Here is a 19,315-nt window from a genome sequence, read left to right as displayed (position 1 = left end):
ATACAATTAAGCACAATTCCATTAATGTGCCATTTTCTTGTTTCTGGTTTTTTGATCAGTTATTCTTATTTGCGCATTCTTGCTTTTGTTTGATGTTTATTGCGTTCCGTTTGTATTATTTATTGTATTAAATAAATGTAGACTCGTGTGAGTACGTAAATAATTGTGGAATTGTGTGAGTGTATAAGTGAGTGTGTTTATGTGCGAGTGTGTGCGGCTGCAGTCTCTATAGAAGTTACAAAAGGGATCATGATCCATCGTTTTATCTCTCTCACTTATTGCCAAGGACCTTTTTTGTTGTGTCCTTTTGTAACTTTATAGAAAGTACGCGCTCGCAATTTTTTTTCCTTTTACTAATTCGCAACGAAAATGTGATGATGTGCGATTGTGTCTCTACTAGGACGTTTTTTTTCTTTTCTTTGCTCTCTAGAAAATGATGTGTTTTACGCTTTAAGTCTAAATAAATATTAATAAATAAATTGTAGTTTAAGTTAATAATTTATATGAATATCAAAAAAAAAAACAAAAAATTATACGGTTGTCAATTATTTGTGAGTGAGACAGAGATAGTTAAATGTGTGTGTGTGAGAGAGAGCGGATGTGAGTGACAATCGTGTTGTGTACTTCCTTTTTGTTTTTTTTTTCTTTTTTTCCTACTTTTTCTCGATCGCTCCAATTATGCTACGATCTTGTGGGGCTGCATCCACTTCTTCATGTAGTAGCAAAATAAAGTCGAAATGTAGAGCAGGATCATCAGCGCGCAGGTGACCGCGAGAGCTAGCACCGATGTCTTTGTGGGGCACGGCTCGATGATGGTAACAGTTTTGTCTAGATGCAATATCAAGTTCATAAGGCGCTGACAAAACGATTTCGTTTTTCCATACTCACCTTTTGCGAAGTCTGTGCTGGGATCTGCCTTGAAGAACTCGCGCTTTTCATCGCCAAAGTCCAAAACGAGGATCTCCTGCGAGATGTTCATATCGTCCTCGCTCTTTGTATCGTTGCTGCAAAAAAAAAAAAAAAATTTATCGATGTAATGTTGCATATATTTCAGTCCATATAGAATTTTGAGGATAACTCGGGTACCCTAAGAGTCCGCATACCTCTCGATAGAGCGACGACGCCTTCTGCCCAAAGATTCGAATGACTCCATGTTCCATTCGCACACAGCCGGCTCACATGGACCCAAGCAGTACTTGACATTGCATTGGAAGATCACGCCGTAGCTCTCCGTGAATCGGAAAGCCTCATACGTGGATTGCAGAGCGTTACCGTCAGCGGTGAAGCCGGGGAAGATGGTGGGATCAGTGGGGCAACCGTCGTCGTCGATGATCTTAAAGCTGGTGCGGGCATCCTTGGCCATTGCCACACAAGACCGAGCAAAAATGCCATAGGGAGCTATACATAATAGACATTATTAATAAAGGAGCCGAGGGAAATTCACGTTAGACCACTCTTACTATCTTCAGGAATCTCTATGCGGAAATTAAGTCGATCTCCAATACGCACAGTCTCCACCTCGCGCTGTCGTGTGTCCAGGATGCGGATCCTTGGTGGTGGAGCCTCCGGTGACGAATTTATGTGGATCATCTCCGGATCACGGATCGGCATCATACCGAAGGTGATATTCTTTGAGCTCATATCGTAAGTGCACTTAACCTTATAGATCTTGTCGGCCTTGGTCATTACCACGCTGTGATGCTGCAAAACCACAGTGTTGGAGTAAACACCGGTCTGGAAAACGGGGAAATGTCATTACAATAGTAAATCATATATATTTTTCCTCATTTACCACACTCTGTGTGTTACAATCCTGCCCAGCCATGGTCAGATCCAACCGAAAAGCGTCTGAGTTAATAACATCGATGTTACAGGTCTCCGAGCGTCCCAAAGCATATATGCGTCCATTGAACGGCTTGTTGGTGCGGACCTGCACGGCAATTCTAGTGTCCTTGCAGTGCACAGACACTTAGGGAGGAAAAGATACTATCAGCTATCAGATGTCTTCTTATATTTAAATAAGCTTACCATCATAGCATGTACCGGTCTTGTCACAGTTAACGTCATTGCGGGTTAAGTTGGTCAGGTTTGGATCTTCAATGGTGTCTAGACTAACGGGTAGAGTATCGATTTTATCGAGAGTTCCCGGTGGTGATCCAGCTGCCAAGCTAGCGGTCTTTTCGCACTGATTTTCAAAGTACTGACCGATGGGTTCACCATGATCGATCAGGGGGCGCTCATGGTTCAAATAGGTGGATGGACCATCGGGCAGGGTCTTATGATCCAAATGATATAGCCTACAGTTGTACTGCGCTCCTTGGGGTTGACCCAGGTACAGGAAGGAGCGGCAGAGGAACTCAGATTCAATTTCACATGCTAAGCGGCAGGCGGATTCTGAGGTCACTTGGAGTTCCTTGTCAGTATAGTAGTGCAGGCCAACGTATTGGGCCACCTTCTCTTCGGAGACGCCCATTTTTTGGGAATTGCCAAACGAGCGGTTGTTCTTACAGGCCTGAGCCGGCTTCAAGCAGAGATTCTCAAAGTAATCCGTACCTTGAGCATCCACCAGTTGAACAAACTGTCCAGAGCTGCGTCTATCCGAATCACTGAGTACACATTTCATGTTGTTATAATCATACTCCACCGATCGGCATACGAATCGCCTTTCGTTGAGGCAAGCTGATAAACAGGCCTCCTTTGTACTGGTGTATATTAGTGCATTGTCCAGGCCCCGAATCACCTTGTTCGGAACCCTCTCGAAACTCCACGGTCGGTGGCACACATTTTCGCTGCGCAGCTGCAATTTTACCATGTAGTACATGTTTGCGCTTCTTTGCGGAGCCGCCGAAGGATTGGCTGCGGAGGAGTCGTTCTGCAATTGACAGTGGGTTTCTTGCGAGGGCGACAGGGGGTTTACCACAAAACTAAAGGCCGCCGCTTGGCAATCTGCCTCCTCGCGACACCATCCTTGACACTCATACAAGGAGAGGTTTTTCACGCTGTAGTACGTGTTGCCCGGAAAATCAAAATCCGTTAGCTTTTCAAAGGCCATACGGGCATTAATTTGGACAGGCAAAGTCACCAGGACGACCATCACGGCGCAGAGAAGTAGCGGACCCATGTGCGTCGAAGATCGATCTCTCTTACTGTGGGTTGACTGCATTGCGACCTGTAAAACGAAGAACTTAGGGCTTTAAAAATGGGGAATATATATGAAATAAGAACGTGCGATTTTTAATAATATGTATGGTAAAAAAAGGTTTCTGGATACTATAATCTTTATTCCCAGATGTGAAGGGATAGGTACCACAGCATTTGCTGCTAACCTTTCTCGATATATGTATACTTTCAAATCTTCCGTTCCACATCTCTAACTTGTAGTGCTGACAGCCTCAATTTATATGAAGAAGTGGTTGTTCAAAAAGGGGGATTATAATTAATGCAGGGGCAAAGAAGTTAGTACTTTTTGGGTAAGGTAGTGCATTGACTACTACTTCCGACCTTAGACTGGCCCATTACACGCTTAACTAAGCGCCAAACCACTGAATCACCGAACCAACAAAATGTAAGCCTCAATAGCTCTTCCTCGTTTTTATGCAGACCCAGAACAGTACTTCAGCCAAGTAATGACCACAGACATCTTCCCACATCCCTGCCTACAAACAACTCTAACTTTCTAGAAACTTAAATGAGCTGTACAAGGGGAAAGGAGATTCATTTTATTGACGATTTGCGGTCAGAGCTCCTAGCCGCCGACTCTATTTCGCAAATTCTATTATTCGGACTACCAGCAGCAACTACAACACAAGTCTCAGGCAAAACAACTTTTTAGCATTCCTGTGGTTTTCGATGGTGCAGGCAGCAGCAAATTGCTTTTTGCGGACAAATAGCTCATCCAAGAAATCCCAACCAATTAAGCTCGGATGTGCATGACGGTTCAGGGGGTTGACATGCAGGTGTACAAGGAGCTAAAGTGCAATGTGCTCCATATTATTATATATATTCATATGTATGGTATGTATATATGGTCTTCATTATGGCAATGAAGATAAATTTCACATACTAATTCTGTACGCAAAAGGATCAATGATAATATTTAATCGTTCCAGATAAGTTACGAAACAGAATATCTGGTTTTCAAGCAGTGTTATTCATCAGATGGCTCGAAACTCAACCAAGTCATTACCCTATTAACACGAAACATATTACAACTATTTCTTGCTGTGCGTAGAGAATTTGGAACGGAAAATGAAAAACGATAAAGTCAGGGCACCGAATTCTTGTTCGCAAGGTTCAGATGTTGCCCGTTGTAGGCGAGCCCGATTGCAGGGCAGAATTAGCAACATCGACAGCAACATCAGCAGTCATAGCAGCTATTCTGAGTGCAACATCGTTAACCAGGGACAAGAAAGGTTCTGCAAGCTGTACGAAATAAGTGGCAAAGACAGCGCGGAATGCCGGCTGATGTTGCAACATAAGATCCCCCTCGAAGCCACCACAGCATCAGCTTCGAGAGCGACCTGAGCAACTGAAACAAGAGCAATAACAGCGCTGCAGGCAGCAGCACTGCTAGCTGCAACCCAACGGGAGCTATTTGTCGTTGCTGCAGCTGCAAAACGAGTAGTTTTCTGCAGCAGCAGCAACATATGCGGTTGCTTTCATGTTCCTCGCCTAAAAAAATGTAAGAGAAAACTATATAGCCGAGTGCCATGACTATTAAATAGCCGTTACTCGGCTAATCAATTTTAAAATTAGAATAACTTCAGATATGTACATACATGGAGGCAAATGATATTATAGTCTTATGTTCGGTGTTAGGGGTTCGGCTTTGCGTCTTAGACTATTTACCAGTCGAGTGTCTTAATATTTTTGGGATTTTCCCACTATAGGTACCTTTCAAGGTTTAGAAAGGTCACAAGCCTACAATAAAAACTCTTCTGTTTGTGCTGCAAATTATAATTATATGGCAATGGCAAGGTACTGGAGATCGATGGACTGCAGGGTTTCTCATCAGCTGGTGCCTGGCCCATCTCGTCGCTTCTCTGCTGTTCTCTTCGGTCAATTCTTGCGGCCAGTGGCGCGTACTTGACTACCCAGTAATCAAGAAAATTTGCAGTTACGACAGAAATCGCGAAAGGAAGAGAAGGAGAGGAACGGGAACGGGAATGGAAACGGGAATGAGATAGAATTGAATCGAATCGTATATAAAGGGGAAGTGAAGTCTCTAGCAGAGTGGTCTTTGAAAGGTTATCATTAGGCACGCCTTCTACCATCTTAATCTGCCCATTCTTATTCTTGGCTAAGACCCCTAATTGCGCCACAAAGGGAAGTCGGAGAACAACGCATGCATGACCAGATACAAATATTACAAATACAATAATAATGAAAAAAGATTGCACACATTCGCTAATTATTTAAGAGTATATGCAAAAACAAAGGGTCAATGGGAATTAGCTTGGATTATTGACAATGATCGCTTTTTCATATATACAAAAGATCAGATATCAATAAGATACATATGCGCCAAAAAATGAATTTACACTTTTCTTTATAAATACACTATAAAGCATTTACTTATTCGGTTACAAATAAAAATTTTCAAAATGTTTTTTTTGAATTCTTTACGTTATGCTGGGCATCTCTCTCGCTGCATTTTGCAATTATGTAATTTTCAATCACCGCGGCATCTTTAACCGTCTGTAAAACGTGCAACCAACCAAAGTTGAAGCACCTGGCATGAACTATGCGTGTCGCAACTCCCCTTTTTCTATGTATTTCTTTTATCTGTATGTGTATGCATACGTATATAGATGAAGTTTTTTAATAGAAGTGCGAAGCGGCAATAATTGCTATCGAACAATGGAAGCGTTGATCATCTTTTTCGTGGCCAGCTCAGTTTAACCAACCAAAGTTTCCATTTTCCCAGGGCATTTCCATTCATACTCTTAGTTTTGGCATTGCATTAAAGCTTGTAAACGAAAATAATGGGCGCTAGAACAATTCAAAGTCGATGGTGATCTGAAATTGTAAAGCTTAAAATTTCTGGCTCATGCTCTCTTCGTTTTGTGGCTGCCCGTTGTTGTAATTTCTTTTAGTTAGAACCGGATATTTATTGCATAACAAGTTAGCAGGAACGATATCCCCTTCTGGAGAAGCTTCCTCAAGGTTGATGCAGCGCACACATAACAACATGTGGAGAGTTATTTAAAAGTGCTGCTCAATCGCCGATGAAGGCAACAAGATATGCAACACGGCAATTTAGAAGAGGATCCGGGCAATCTATGTATGGCACACGGTTCAAAACCACGTGGTCAAGCGATATATTCAGCAGGACACAAAAACAAAAAAATTCGCCACGGTATACATATATAGTTCTTATGTTCTTCTGTTTTCGTAAATCCGCTCTAGAAGAAGCACATATAAAACCCCGTCTACGCCCTCACTCAGTTTGCTAGTGGTCTCATCAATCGCTTTTTCACCAGAAACCACAGAAAAACAAAATGTTAACATAAAACGGATGAATTCTGGAATAGGTGAAACATAGGCTAAGAAAATGGTAAGAATACAAATACACTTTTCAATCAGATTTTCTAATATATTTGAAACCACAGAAAAACAAAATGTTAACATAAAACGGATGAATTCTGGAATAGGTGAAACATAGGCTAAGAAAATGGTAAGAATACAAATACACTTTTCAATCAGATTTTCTAATATATTTGAAACCTTTTTTGAACAGTGCAGCAAGTGGGCAAAGTAGACTTTATTCTTGGAATCAGGATGGGATAGAGGGCATTTTGGTCTCGGGTCTTTCGCGGAAGTTAAGCAACAAAAGCCATTAACCAAAGAGAATGGGAATGAATTCAAGTTGGCTTGAAAGACGGATATGGGAAGATAGGCTTGCAGAAAGAGGCTGAGAGTCTGAAACTAAAGATGAGAATGAGGAGGAGTAGAGAATTGAGGTTGGCAACAAAGAGCAGGAGTCATTAGAGGCGCATTGGAGGCCTTGGAATGTGTCTGATCCGAAGAAGCCCAAGAAACTCTCTCTTGGAAGACCGAAAGCTGAAGACTTCAATCTCATCTGCAGCTTTAAAAGCAGGTTTCTAGTGGCGGGCATAAGAACGTTGCATGATTTATGGCAATTATGAGCAGCAACTACGCCAGAAAAGAAATGATGATGACACAGGAGAAAGGAGCAGAAAACAGCAAAGCGCAAGTTTTAAAACATTACAAGTAATTGCAATTGTGGCCCCTAAAATGTGGGCATGGCCAGGAAAATTAACACTGGAATGCCTAGCGAATAGTGAAAAAAAAATCGACGTCATAACCATGGCTATCCAACAGATCACTCGGGTATTTATTTGCGGTGGACATCTTTGTTCGATGTTCCCTGTTTGGGTTTCTAGTATGCTGCACATATTTTTAGCCATTTATTTTTGCCCCGAGGAACAAGCTCATTACTTGACCAGCAAGTAACACATCTGCATATGGAATACGCATTTGGATGTGGGCATTTGACAAGCAAGCGCTGCTTGTCTCCGTTCATTGAAGCTATGCGTCGTCTCGATGAGAATGGTGAAGCAAATCGGCAAATTGGCAAATTGGCAAATTGTAGCGGCTGAAGATTAACAATTTGATGCAATACTCACCAAGGAGTCTGTTAAATGTACTATTGTTTCTCATTTTGTAGGTTGTGCATTAATAGGACTTCTTAATTATTGCGAGGGGAAGTGGAAGTACATTAGTTACGTGCACCTAGACGAGGTATTTTATTCGGTGTCTTTTTTGACTTCCCGTAGTTTTTATTGGTAGTCTGTATGGGGAAAACTTGGGTTTCGTCTAATTTCCCCAACGTTCTGCTCACTTGATGCCTTTGAGAAAGTGTAACTACGCCAACAATTTGTCCCACTGCTATAGGCGATTAGGCCAAATTACCATTGATTATGGACTATTATGGAAAAGATTAAATATCAGCGGGCAAATTAAACGTAAGCGTAAAAGAGTCAAATGCATAATTATGCATTGCAGGTGAAAATAAGATAACTTCGAGGAAGCAGCAGGTAAATAAACAAGCCAAACGAAAAGATGCCGGCCAAAAGAATTCAGCTAAGTAGGTCGGACGGGAAGAGCTATTTGTTTAAGTGGGTTATAACCGCATGCGAATGCGAGCCGTTAGTTGACCTGCTTACTTGTCATTTGCATGAGCAATAGAGCAACAGGATTGCGGTCTGTGGTAACCGCAATTTGATCTATATAAAGGTATCTTTCTTTCCGGGCGCAGCACCAACAAACTTTCATAAAACTTTTCACACATTTTACATAGGTTTTAGAAAACTTGGATGTGTGATTGGGAAAGTGTTTTGCCGTTATCGGTGCCGTTATTTCGATTAATCACACTCAATTTCTGTAGAAGTTGAGTGGCTTGGAAGCGCGTGAAATTGGTGCATGAGTCCGGAATGCGGTCACGTACACACAAATTAATCGTACATAACGACATTTTACTAATTAAAACCAACATTACAGACATTTTTATACCCGTTACTCGTAGAGTAAAAGGGTATACTAGATTCGTTGAAAAGTATGTAACAGGCAGAAGGAAGCGTTTCCGACCATATAAAGTATATATATTCTTGATCAGGACCAATAGCCGAGTCGATATGACCATGTCCGTCTGTCCGTCTGTCTGTCCGTCCGTATGAACGCTGTGATCTCAGGAACTACAAAAGCTAGAAAGTTGAGATTAAGCATACAGACTCCAGAGACATAGACGCAGCGCAAGTTTGTCGATTCATGTTGCCACGCCCACTCTAACTGCCACGCCCACACTTTTGAAAAATGTTTTTATATTGTTTAATTTTCGTATTGGTCTTGTAAATTTCTATCGATTTGCCAAAAAACTTTCTGCCACGCCTACTATAACGCCTACAAACCGCCAATAACTGTGTTTAAGACTCTCCTCCCTTCCACTAGCTGAGTAACGGGAATCAGATAGTCGGGGAACTCGACTATAGCGTTCTCTCTTGTTTTTTATTATATTCACGAAACTTTCATAATGACTATAGTAGCTATATGATAGACTCGTCCGACTTTGATCAATATAAATCTGAAATTATATATACCGAATTAAAACGCTCTTCCTATTCATAATATTAACCATGGAATCTGCAGTATTTATGTTTGGCTTTACTCGGTTGAAAGTGTTTACCTCAACTATGTTTTCTTTTGTGACGAATAATTATTAAATTTTCTTGTTTTTCGGCGACCTAATCCAAAATAGTGCCAGCTGTCTTACCCCAGTGCACCTCCCGACTACGTGCCTTGTCAACTTTTTTCCACCACGTTTGTCGCTTGAGATCTTTTCTTTTTTATTTATTATGCGCATCGCTGTTTGCACGACCTAAGACAATCTGGCCAAGAGAGACCCCCGAGTACAAAATTTCCAACCGAGAAACAACCTCATTCACATGCCACTCAGGCTATTTGGACTTGAAATTGGATATGGCTTTGGACATAGCCAGAGGAGGTGAAGAATGGGAGGTGATGGTGGGATGAGGTGAAATCGCAGGAAGCCAACATGCGACCGCGATCTTCAGGAGCTATAACTTTATGGTCACAATTGTACAACAAATTTCTTCTCTCTTTACTTCTAAATAAGAGAGAACGCTAGAATCCGGTTCCTCGTCTATTAGATACACCCTGCTAGTGATCCTGATCAAGAATATATATTCTGTGTCGATACAGCCATGTCAGTCCGTTAGGACGGAAAATGGTCTCTCAGACTTTAATTTGTATAACTACGTATCTACACAAGACTTTCCTAAAAGTTATCTTTAAGTCCTCTTTTTATTACATATACATATGCACATACATATGTAGGTCGGAAGGAAAATAGGAAAAAATTTACCTCGTCGGTTTTAATAAAGTGTTCTAATCGGTATACAGCAGTTTTTCTTGAATATTAAATGTTGGACTACATTTAATTAAAATCGTAATCACTTAAATAAATAAAATTGGCAGGGATAGTAATGGTGATTAAAAATTTATATACTTCTTGCAGTTGAAAACGTTGCTCCCACTTATCACTTAAATGTCAACAAAAACAGTATGCCCTTTTTGTCAAAGAGTAACATGTATAAATAGAAAAAAGAAATCGGAGTACACCTTTTCAGTTAGCTACATATGACATATCGACGAGCATGTTTTGCTTTGATTCGTGAAAGCGTGCACGACATGCAGAGAATTCAATAATTAAAATACTATACATTTGGTGAAAGCGAGATCTTTGTGCGGAAAAGTGAGGTGACGCCACCTCAGCAGAAGTTTTGTTGCTGCATGGCCTTCCCTGCGCCACTCACAATTCTGACATGGTTTTTCTTTCGCTATTTTCTATTGATCTCATTTCGCCGCAAAACTGGTTGTCATAAATCAATCATAAAAAAGCAAAATAGTAAACACCTATTAAGACAAACAAAAGCGCCTTTAAGCAAAACAAAAACTAATTTAGTCATCGAAATTTTTGATTCCTTACCTGGTTTTTGTTTTCGATTTGTCTTGTGTCTTTAACGTCTTCTTCTGAAAGAACAAACAGAAAGTGAAAGTAAGCATCCAAAAGAAAATAAAAATAAATAATAATAAATAAATATAAATGAGTAAAGATAAATGGCTAACAATTATTTAGCTTTTATAGTTCCTTAGATCTCGTCGTATAAACGGACGGGCATGGCCAGATGGACTCGGGCAGTCACCCTGATCAAAATTATATACAATCCAACGAATCTAGTATACCTTTATACTCTACGAGTAACGGGTATAAACACTAAATTGTTTTTGCTCTGCATACATTGCGGTCCAAAAAAGTCTTCCTTTGGCCTCTTACAAGTGTAAATTATAATAGGCAAAAAAAAAAAAAAATTTTCGAAAAAACAGAAATTCTTTTTTGACATCTAATGTCATTTACCACCCGAGAAAGGTAAACAAAAAACTGTAGAGACCAGAGTCCACGTCAAGGCCACCTTTTGTGGGCAGGGCAGGGCGTTAACTTGAAGTGAAATATATAAACACCAAATCGTGTCTTTGCTTGAGATATAAACAAAGCAGCAGGTATGGAAAGCAGCTGCAGAAGGTAATAAGCATATTTTGTAAGGCAATGCAAATTTCGCAGTTGCCCCGAGGAGGGATCTTTTTTGTTCAGCCTTCTCATGTATGCAAATTTTGCAAATGTAATGGTAGACGAATACGAATATGTCGGTTATACGGTGGCTAGAAAGTTATATTCATGCGTTAGAATCACTTTAATTACACAACGAAGACCCTAGATATTAGAGGGAAATTGATGAGGATAAAGTAAGCACCTAGTCATAACCTCGAACAATACTGAAATCAATTTGGTTGACAAAGAAAAAAGTTATACTTTACACTTAATTTATTCACTTTACTTTAGTTATGAAAAAACAATTCAAGAACATGACGAGATTAAAATAACATTTTTTGTCGAATACTCTCTTTTTTATCAAAACTGTTGGATTAACATCAAAAATTGTAAAACATGTTACATACTTAAGTGGATGCGTTTCATATCTACATATATTATTATATATTAATATTATATATTAAAGACATCCCTCAAGCTTATGTAAATATTTTTTTAGATTCCTTATATTTGTCTAGCTGCTGTTCATTCTGACTTTAACTTGACCATGTATTTCCAGCAGCGGCGACTTTATCTAAACGGCTAGCATGGTCGGGGCATGGTGTTCATGGATCTAGGATCTGGAGACCGGAATAAGGGGACCTGATTGAAATTTTCCTCAGGGATAGCTTGCGCGATCTCTTTGTTGTTTGTTGTGTTGGCTTTTTCTAAGTGTTGCTTTTCTTTGTTCTTTTGGCGTTTGCGTGTGTGATGGGTCAGTATGTATACGTATGCCTATATAATGACATCAGATCTTCTGGCCCCTTCGGTTTGGGTGTTTAACTACAATTTGAGTCACGTTTCATTACTCGTGATGCCAGACAGTAATCACTTGATTTCGCAAGCAGCTTTCTTGTGCCAAGGAGTTGCTAGTTGCTCTTTGTGTAGCTGTTCCTGGTACTGCTGGCAGATTAGACACGAAAAGCCGGCCAACTGGTTGGTCAACAGACCTTGGCCAAATGGTGCTCCTAAAAGAAGGAGTAAGATGGCAAACAAATCTTGTTAGGCAAGTACAACAGTAAGATCACGGTAGCAACAGCTGCAACATGGCTTTTTCGGTGGACTAGGGCGTATTATTTAGGGAAGTCAAAAAATAAGAGACGATCGCAACTTCAACATATAAAAAATCGAATAACATTTTGTGTAACTACTCAGTGGGATTACGAGGGAGAAATTTAACTATTTTATTTTCAAATATTCTGAGCCGCGAATGTGCTACTAGAATCTTTATGCTTTATCTCAAATCGCTAGCTTTTATATTTCAAAGACCACATACAGCCATGATTTGTTTTGCACTGTGCAGCTATTTTTTGGTGGCTTCGCTCCTGCTCGCACAAAGTGGAGAGCGGAAAGAACTAAAAATAGAATGCACTTGCTTGTGTTAGTAAACACAACCGCATCAATTCATTGTGCAAAATGCATAAGGATATATGTATGTACACACACACAAGTCGGATGTCGCTGCATGCGCACGGTTGGCTCTAGAGAGATCCCACTGGCTTTTGAATGCAGAAAGAGCCTGGAGCCAGCACGAAAAAATGATGTGCAAAAAACCGCATGGTCTGCGCTACGCAACTTCATATTCTAATGTTTTTGGACAGAGGGAATGACCAGATCGACATCGTTAGTGATTGCAAAAAATTGCATAAAATGTGAAAAAAATTTAATTTTTTTTGAAAACACAGTTCAATTGGAAATTTAATTACGAATTCAACGAGGTATGACATTCCATATTTGGACCAGTATTTCGAATGCTGTGATCAAAATACTGATAATTACTTACGCAGAAAAACAGAAAATCGATTTTCGCCAAAATTGCAATATTTACGATTGGTAATTTCGGTATAACTTGGCTAAAAGTGGTTAGAAAGTTAAAAGAATTAAATTTTTGTACTCCTAATAACCAATTCTAACCAACAAAATCACTTTTTGACCGACTCTTTTAAAATAATTTTTGGCCAAATTGTCGCATTTTTTTGTAAGGGGTAACATCATCAAAAATTGCATAAAATGTGAACAAAATTTAATTTTTTTTTGAAAACACAGTTCAATTGGAAATTTAATTACGAATTCAACGAGGTATGACATTCCATATTTGGACCAGTATTTCGAATGTTGTGATCAAAATACTGATAATTACTTACGAAAAAAAAAGAAAATCGATTTTCGCCAAAATTGCAATATTTACGATTGGTAATTTCGGTATAACTTGGCTAAAAGTGGTTAGAAAGTTAAAAGAATTAAATTTTTGTACTAATAACCAATTCTAACCAACAAAATCACTTTTTGACCGACTCTTTTAAAATAATTTTTGGCCAAATCTTCGCATTTTTTGCAAAAAATTTATATATATGAATAACTTTAATTTTATATTAATCAATAATATGTACGTTTATAATTAAATATGTATTGAGAATAAATATGTAAGCCCGTATCAAAGCGCACGTGAACATGAAAACATAATTTAATAAACTAGCTCCTAGTGTGGAACATACCAGGTCAGGTCCATGATGCACTGCATCCAGAATGAGGACAGGATACCAATATGGCCTCAGGAACCACTATCGCACACACCGACACACAAACTACTACTTTTCCTATCACATCATAACTTCCGGTCAACTGATTTATGTCCTGTCATAGCGCCTATCCCATGAGGATTGAGTCAGAACTGATTGGGAATTATAAGTATTGGTGGACGAAATGTTGTTTACATTACATTAACTATGTAAATTAAGTAAATTACAATGTATACAAAATAACTTTTGATATGTTTAATGTTTTGCGTTGAATGTTACCTATGTTTCAATGTTGCAAATTTATTGTTGCACATTCAATGTTGCACATTCAATGTTGCACATTCAATGTTGCAAATTCAATGTTGCAAATTCAATGTTGCAAATTTAATATTGCGTGTTTAATGTTGCCAAACCGCAGCAGTTCATTTTCTGTGGCTAAAACAAATATTGAGATAAGTCAGTGGGGACTATAATTTGAGTTATTCAAATGAAATAAATCCGCTAAACCAAACGAGCTGCTAATTTTACGTTGGACGCGCTTTAATTTCACGCTGCCATTTGTGGCTTCCGTTTCGTACGTTTGGGTCGATAATTTTTAGAATTAGCATTTTCAATTTGAATATAAAAAACAGCCGCCACAGTTTTGCAGCCTTAAAAGTGATCCGCCAAATCTACGCAATCTCATTTCTAGAGAGTCGTAAGAGTAAAGGCTAAAAGGAAAGAAAAGAACAGAAGTGGCTACGAAATTAAGTAAAACCGAATATTTATGCCATCGTCAAGTTTCTCGCCATTTCCCGTTCAAAATAAAAATAATTATTAATGGCCCCATGGTTTTCTTAGTGTACATGACTTACAAGTTCGTGCCCTCTGAGAATTTAATGTTACCAATGGACTTAATTTGGTTTTATGCTGTGATCTCGTGACGCTTGTCATTTAACCACTTAAATGGGGAAAAAGAGGGGTATAAGAGAAAAGAAGAGGATGACCAAGAGGGGCCAGTGCTTAAATTGTCAGGGACGCCAAGAGTAATCAATTAACCTGGCTCCCTGGGCAGTTGCCTTCGGATGTGGCCGAAATATTGCGGTTGTTTATATTGCACGTCCTTCGATGCTACGGGAATAACCACAAATGGACCCACCGCTGGAGTCTCCTCTCTACTAGTTTCCGATACTGTCTAAGATTGCGGTTGGATTATCATCGCAATATTTTCTTCCAAGTGGCTTTTTCCAATTCTCCTGTTTTGCGGTTAACCCCGAAATGAGATCCGAAGAAAATTTATCAAAAAACACAAAGCACATTTACACTTCTGTGTTCCTTTCTTATTTAAAATTTGTTATATTTTTGTAGGTCCACAAATATTTCATAAAAGGTCATGCGGTCATTTAAGCTCCCTTACTAGCTTTTAACAAAATTGGAACCAATAACAATGTTCTAAAGTACATCTCAATTGCCATATAATTGATATTTGTCGATTGATTGCAACGTCCATTCTAACGTGATTTTATGTATATTTTTTAAATATGTAATATTGCAATTTTTTTCTTACACACCCACTAGCTGAGTAATGAAGCAACGAGAAGTTCAACTATAGCGTATTTTCTTGTTAGCCTTCTGGGAATAATTAGCGTAAACTCGCCTTTCTTCTCCTTTCTTCACTTTTAAATTTTACACGGCACGTACCACAGCATCAGTTGTTAGGTTACTTTTTTTACAATTTGTAGTATTTTTTTCTGGTTTTTGGCAGAACAAAAAAGGAAAATTCAAAGACCCCGAAAAGACAACAGTCGGTCGAGTCAAGTCATCCAAGTTGGCCTCCACTTTTAAGTAGGTTAATTTTGACCGGTTTGTATTCTTGTTGTCTCCATCTCTTTCTTTAAGCGGCAGTAGAAAAACTTCTTCGTTTGTCCGTGGTCGCTGATGTTCCAGATTGACTGACGACTTGAGACCGTAGCTGTTTTTTGATTAACGGAAGTTTAATTTGGTTTAATGCGGCCATATGTTGTCTGTTTTCCCCCTTTTATGTTTTATTTTTAATCTTTTGTTTGTTCTTTCAATTTATAAGATAGAAATGTTTTAAAATTAGAAAACGTTAAAAGGTTTAATAGAAGTGTGTTTGTTGTTTTTAATCAGCAAACATTTCCCTTTTCCAAAGAGGGCAGATAACTACGGTGAAAGAAAAGACAAGACATCTGAAAATATATTTTTTCTGATGGTAGTTTATGACGCTCATACATTGTACATATGAACATGATCAGCACAGCGTGGAAATGGAACATACTGTAACGGAAGGGAGCTTTTGTCGTTTTGAATCACGCTAGAAATTTGATTCAAATTGCTTTCTATTTTGTTGTAATCCAATGGCGAATGTAATAAGAACGGAATATCAAACAAGGGAGAACAATATAGTCGAATTTCTCGACTATTAGATACCCGTTACTTAGCTAGTAAGAGTGAAAGTGGGAACTTTAAATCAATAAAATAACAAAAAATTCACCTATTTTGTTGCGTCTATGTTTTTAGAATATGCTTTCTTAATCTTTTTAGCTTCTGTAGACAGACGGACAAGCAAGCTGTAATAAATGCTTTCGCAGGCAGTAAGAAGACGACTCTCCAATAAAATTATAGCTAACTTTCAGTAGGCTTCTAATTTTAGGAACGTAAATAAATATTAATCACTTAAACAAAATGCCAAACAGTGTTTAGCGTTATGGGTGTTTGTGGACGTTATAGATGGTGTGGCAAAGTTTTAAAATAAATCTGATAGGAGGGATCAATTGACAAATATTTATAATGAAACCATCACTCAAACCGATCACTTAATAAAATACTTCATTGATGTAAGTTTTCGATACTTTTTATCGAGTACTGGCCAAAATAGGTAGATATACTACATACATAATGGGAATGATAGACGAATGGACCTTGATGACAGGACAAAGCAATCATTCTATTTAGTACTTTAAGCATCCCCTGACATAACTTTGGCTTTGGTCCGCATCTGAATGTGATGTTTTTGGCCGCGCTGCTTGGAAGGGGGAAAACGGCCCAAGCTAATACGCACTAAAAGAAAGAATACCTTAATACTATATTTTAAATAATTTCCTTCACATTTTTTAAAATTAAAGAGTAACGTAAAAATCGTGGGCTTGTTATAAAGCTCGAAAAAATGTTATTAAGGATTAGTATTTATATTTTATAAATTTTAAGCATATTTTATTAATTAGTTTTTGCTGTCTTGTTTATGCCGAACTTTCGCCAAGTGCACTTTCTATAGAGGTCCGTATATTCAGTCAGTGGTACCTTCGTATTGGTCGCTCCTTTAGCATAAAACATAAATAGCAACTGCACTGAAATGGGCCTGACAATCAAACTGAGAAACCGGAGGGCTGAATGGCGTGCATGAAAAATGCAAATGGTAGGCCATTTTGGGTTTGAGATGTCGGTTTCTGTTTCTGGAGTGGCTAACCCACGTAGGGAGCTCCATAAATGGCAATCCCATCTCAGACGATGACGATGTCCTTTAACCGAATTTGATTTGTAAAATAGCTTCGGCCCCCTTTTGGATACCGGATATTTAACATCGTTGAAAATAGTGACAGCTGACCGCAGCAATATTTATAAATCGCAATTATTTCTTATCCATCAGGATTGATTTCTTTTCACAAGTAAAACTTCCAGTTAGCAATTTTGACCGTCGTTTATGGCCTGATTGCTAAATGTGGCTCTGTTAAAGCTGGTCTTAACCTAAATATTATTGAACATTTTGATCTTTAGTAACATTCTAATTCTCAGTAAAAATGTTATCCCTGCATTCAAAGGATTGCAAAGGAATAAACCATTTTGTATCAATTCTCTATTGTAAATTGTTAAAAGTTGGAGAATTGATGTTTAATATTAAAAAAAATCAGATGACTGTATCCTGTACCATTCATACTGGAAAAATGTCTATATATTTGAAGCCGGTTTTAGATTTAAACGCTTTTATTTCACTTGACCCTTACTCAACATAGACGTTAACTGATCAAAGTTATTTTCCGGTCTCATTGAACTTTACATTTACATTTCAACGTATTTTTCTTTTTTATATTTATCTTTCATACTTTCTATACAACAAACCTATTTAACTATCGCCACGTCTGTCTAAAGCAAACCACATCTGTCTGCAGCTGTAGGTAAGAAGAATAAACTCCATACCTCCATCACGAAGAGTGGAAAAAGAGTGATGAGAGTCCAAAACATTGACTGACGAACACTAAGTAACTAAATTTGCATAAATCGTCATGTCTCGATACCTTTCCTATATTATTAGTATTTCCTCTTTTTAGTTTCTTTTGCCTTGGCTTAATGTTAATCGAATGTCCTCCTCCTAGATGATAATTTTTTGGCCCCCAGCCGCCTGTCTGTCAGTCAAAGAATTTTTTCTGGTAAGCTTAGATGAACCTTCACTTTGACTCAGTTTTTAAAAAACTAAGTAAATAAATGAAAGCTGCCAGCCGCTGGTGCTCCTGGTACACCAATAGACTACTTTTTTTCTTAAAAGAAAAAATTTCTGCGGTTGAGTACTTCTGTAAGATATTTTAAAAATGTTACTAGTTGCAAAAATACTTATTACAAATAGCTGGACTTTCTCTGGTAAGAATTAAACTGTTTTTTATTACTAAATAGCAGTCTTAAAAGCATTGTTTTTCCTGCTTAAACCTATACTTTACTATTTAGTTTATTGTTGTTGGTATCACCGTATATAGACAAAGTTCTCATAACATACTCTTATCAACGTTCCATCTAAATATTTTTTCTTTGCTTTCTACGTCTGCCTTTACATTCGTGCTCAGCTCAGCTGTAGGTTTTCTATTGCCGCTAGTGTGTTGATGTTTTTTTATTTTGCTGACTTCCGTATTAGGAAAAATTCTCTTACAGAGGTTTTTAAAAAAGGGGTTAGATCTTAGAAAGGGGAACAGGGGAACAAGATGTGACGCTGTGTGACAATTTGTAGCGAACAATGCCTGCTTTGTTGAACCTTTACCGCTACTTTGCTTGCCTTTCCAGTTTTTTTTTTGTGTTTTCTTTGTTATTATACCCATTTTTTAGATTTAAAGAGTATACTAGAATTGTTAAAAAGTATGTAACGTGTGTGTAAAAGAAAGCGGTTACGAATATGTACATACGATATATGCACAATCCAATATGTATTGGTCGTGATTTTTTAATCTTTTTGCGTGTCTGTCCTATGAACGCATGCAGTGGAAACTGCAACACCTTTGTCAGTTTGAGGCATTACTCAAAGTCATCAAAGGGAGTCAAAAAATAGGCGGCGGCAAAAGCGTTTTGTGTTTATCGCCAAATAGTTTCACTTATGGCAACCCAATGGCATAAAGGCTGCTGATAAGGAAGTTTAAGGTGCTCATAAAGGTTAAAACTAGACTACCAAAGTCTAGATGTTCCAATAGGGAATATACAAACTGTTGCGTTTAAAAAAACAACTAAAAATGGACAATTCTAAGGGCCTTGAAACCGTATGCTTATGTCTTTGTACTCCTTACACGTACAATAAAAGTGTATACTAAATTCTTGGAATATTATGTAACGGATAGAAGGAAGTGTTTCCGAG

General features: G+C 38.3%; 1 protein-coding gene across 4 annotated transcripts in view; it reads right to left on the bottom strand.

The window, feature by feature from the left end:
* Nucleotides 1–6: 6 nt before the first annotated feature.
* LOC120455200 overlaps nucleotides 7–19,315 on the bottom strand; it is a 48,748-nt gene continuing 29,439 nt past the window's right edge. For 3 of the 4 annotated variants that reach the window (XM_039641150.2, XM_039641152.2, XM_039641151.2), the window contains 6 exons: nucleotides 10,529–10,572; nucleotides 2,029–3,169; nucleotides 1,793–1,968; nucleotides 1,461–1,734; nucleotides 1,104–1,398; nucleotides 7–1,004 (listed from right to left, as the gene is read on the bottom strand). In XM_039641150.2, the coding sequence (XP_039497084.1) occupies nucleotides 677–1,004; nucleotides 1,104–1,398; nucleotides 1,461–1,734; nucleotides 1,793–1,968; nucleotides 2,029–3,163 (2,208 nt within the window). In that variant the 5' untranslated portion in view covers nucleotides 3,164–3,169; nucleotides 10,529–10,572 and the 3' untranslated portion in view covers nucleotides 7–676. Of the gene's footprint in view, nucleotides 1,005–1,103; nucleotides 1,399–1,460; nucleotides 1,735–1,792; nucleotides 1,969–2,028; nucleotides 3,170–10,528; nucleotides 10,573–19,315 lie in introns of those variants that run through there. The other variant, XM_039641153.2, reaches the window with a different exon arrangement.

The sequence above is a fragment of the Drosophila santomea genome, chromosome X (assembly GCF_016746245.2).
Source record: "Drosophila santomea strain STO CAGO 1482 chromosome X, Prin_Dsan_1.1, whole genome shotgun sequence".
Taxonomy (NCBI): domain Eukaryota; kingdom Metazoa; phylum Arthropoda; class Insecta; order Diptera; family Drosophilidae; genus Drosophila; species Drosophila santomea.
This window is presented reverse-complemented; position numbering and strand designations above follow the sequence as displayed.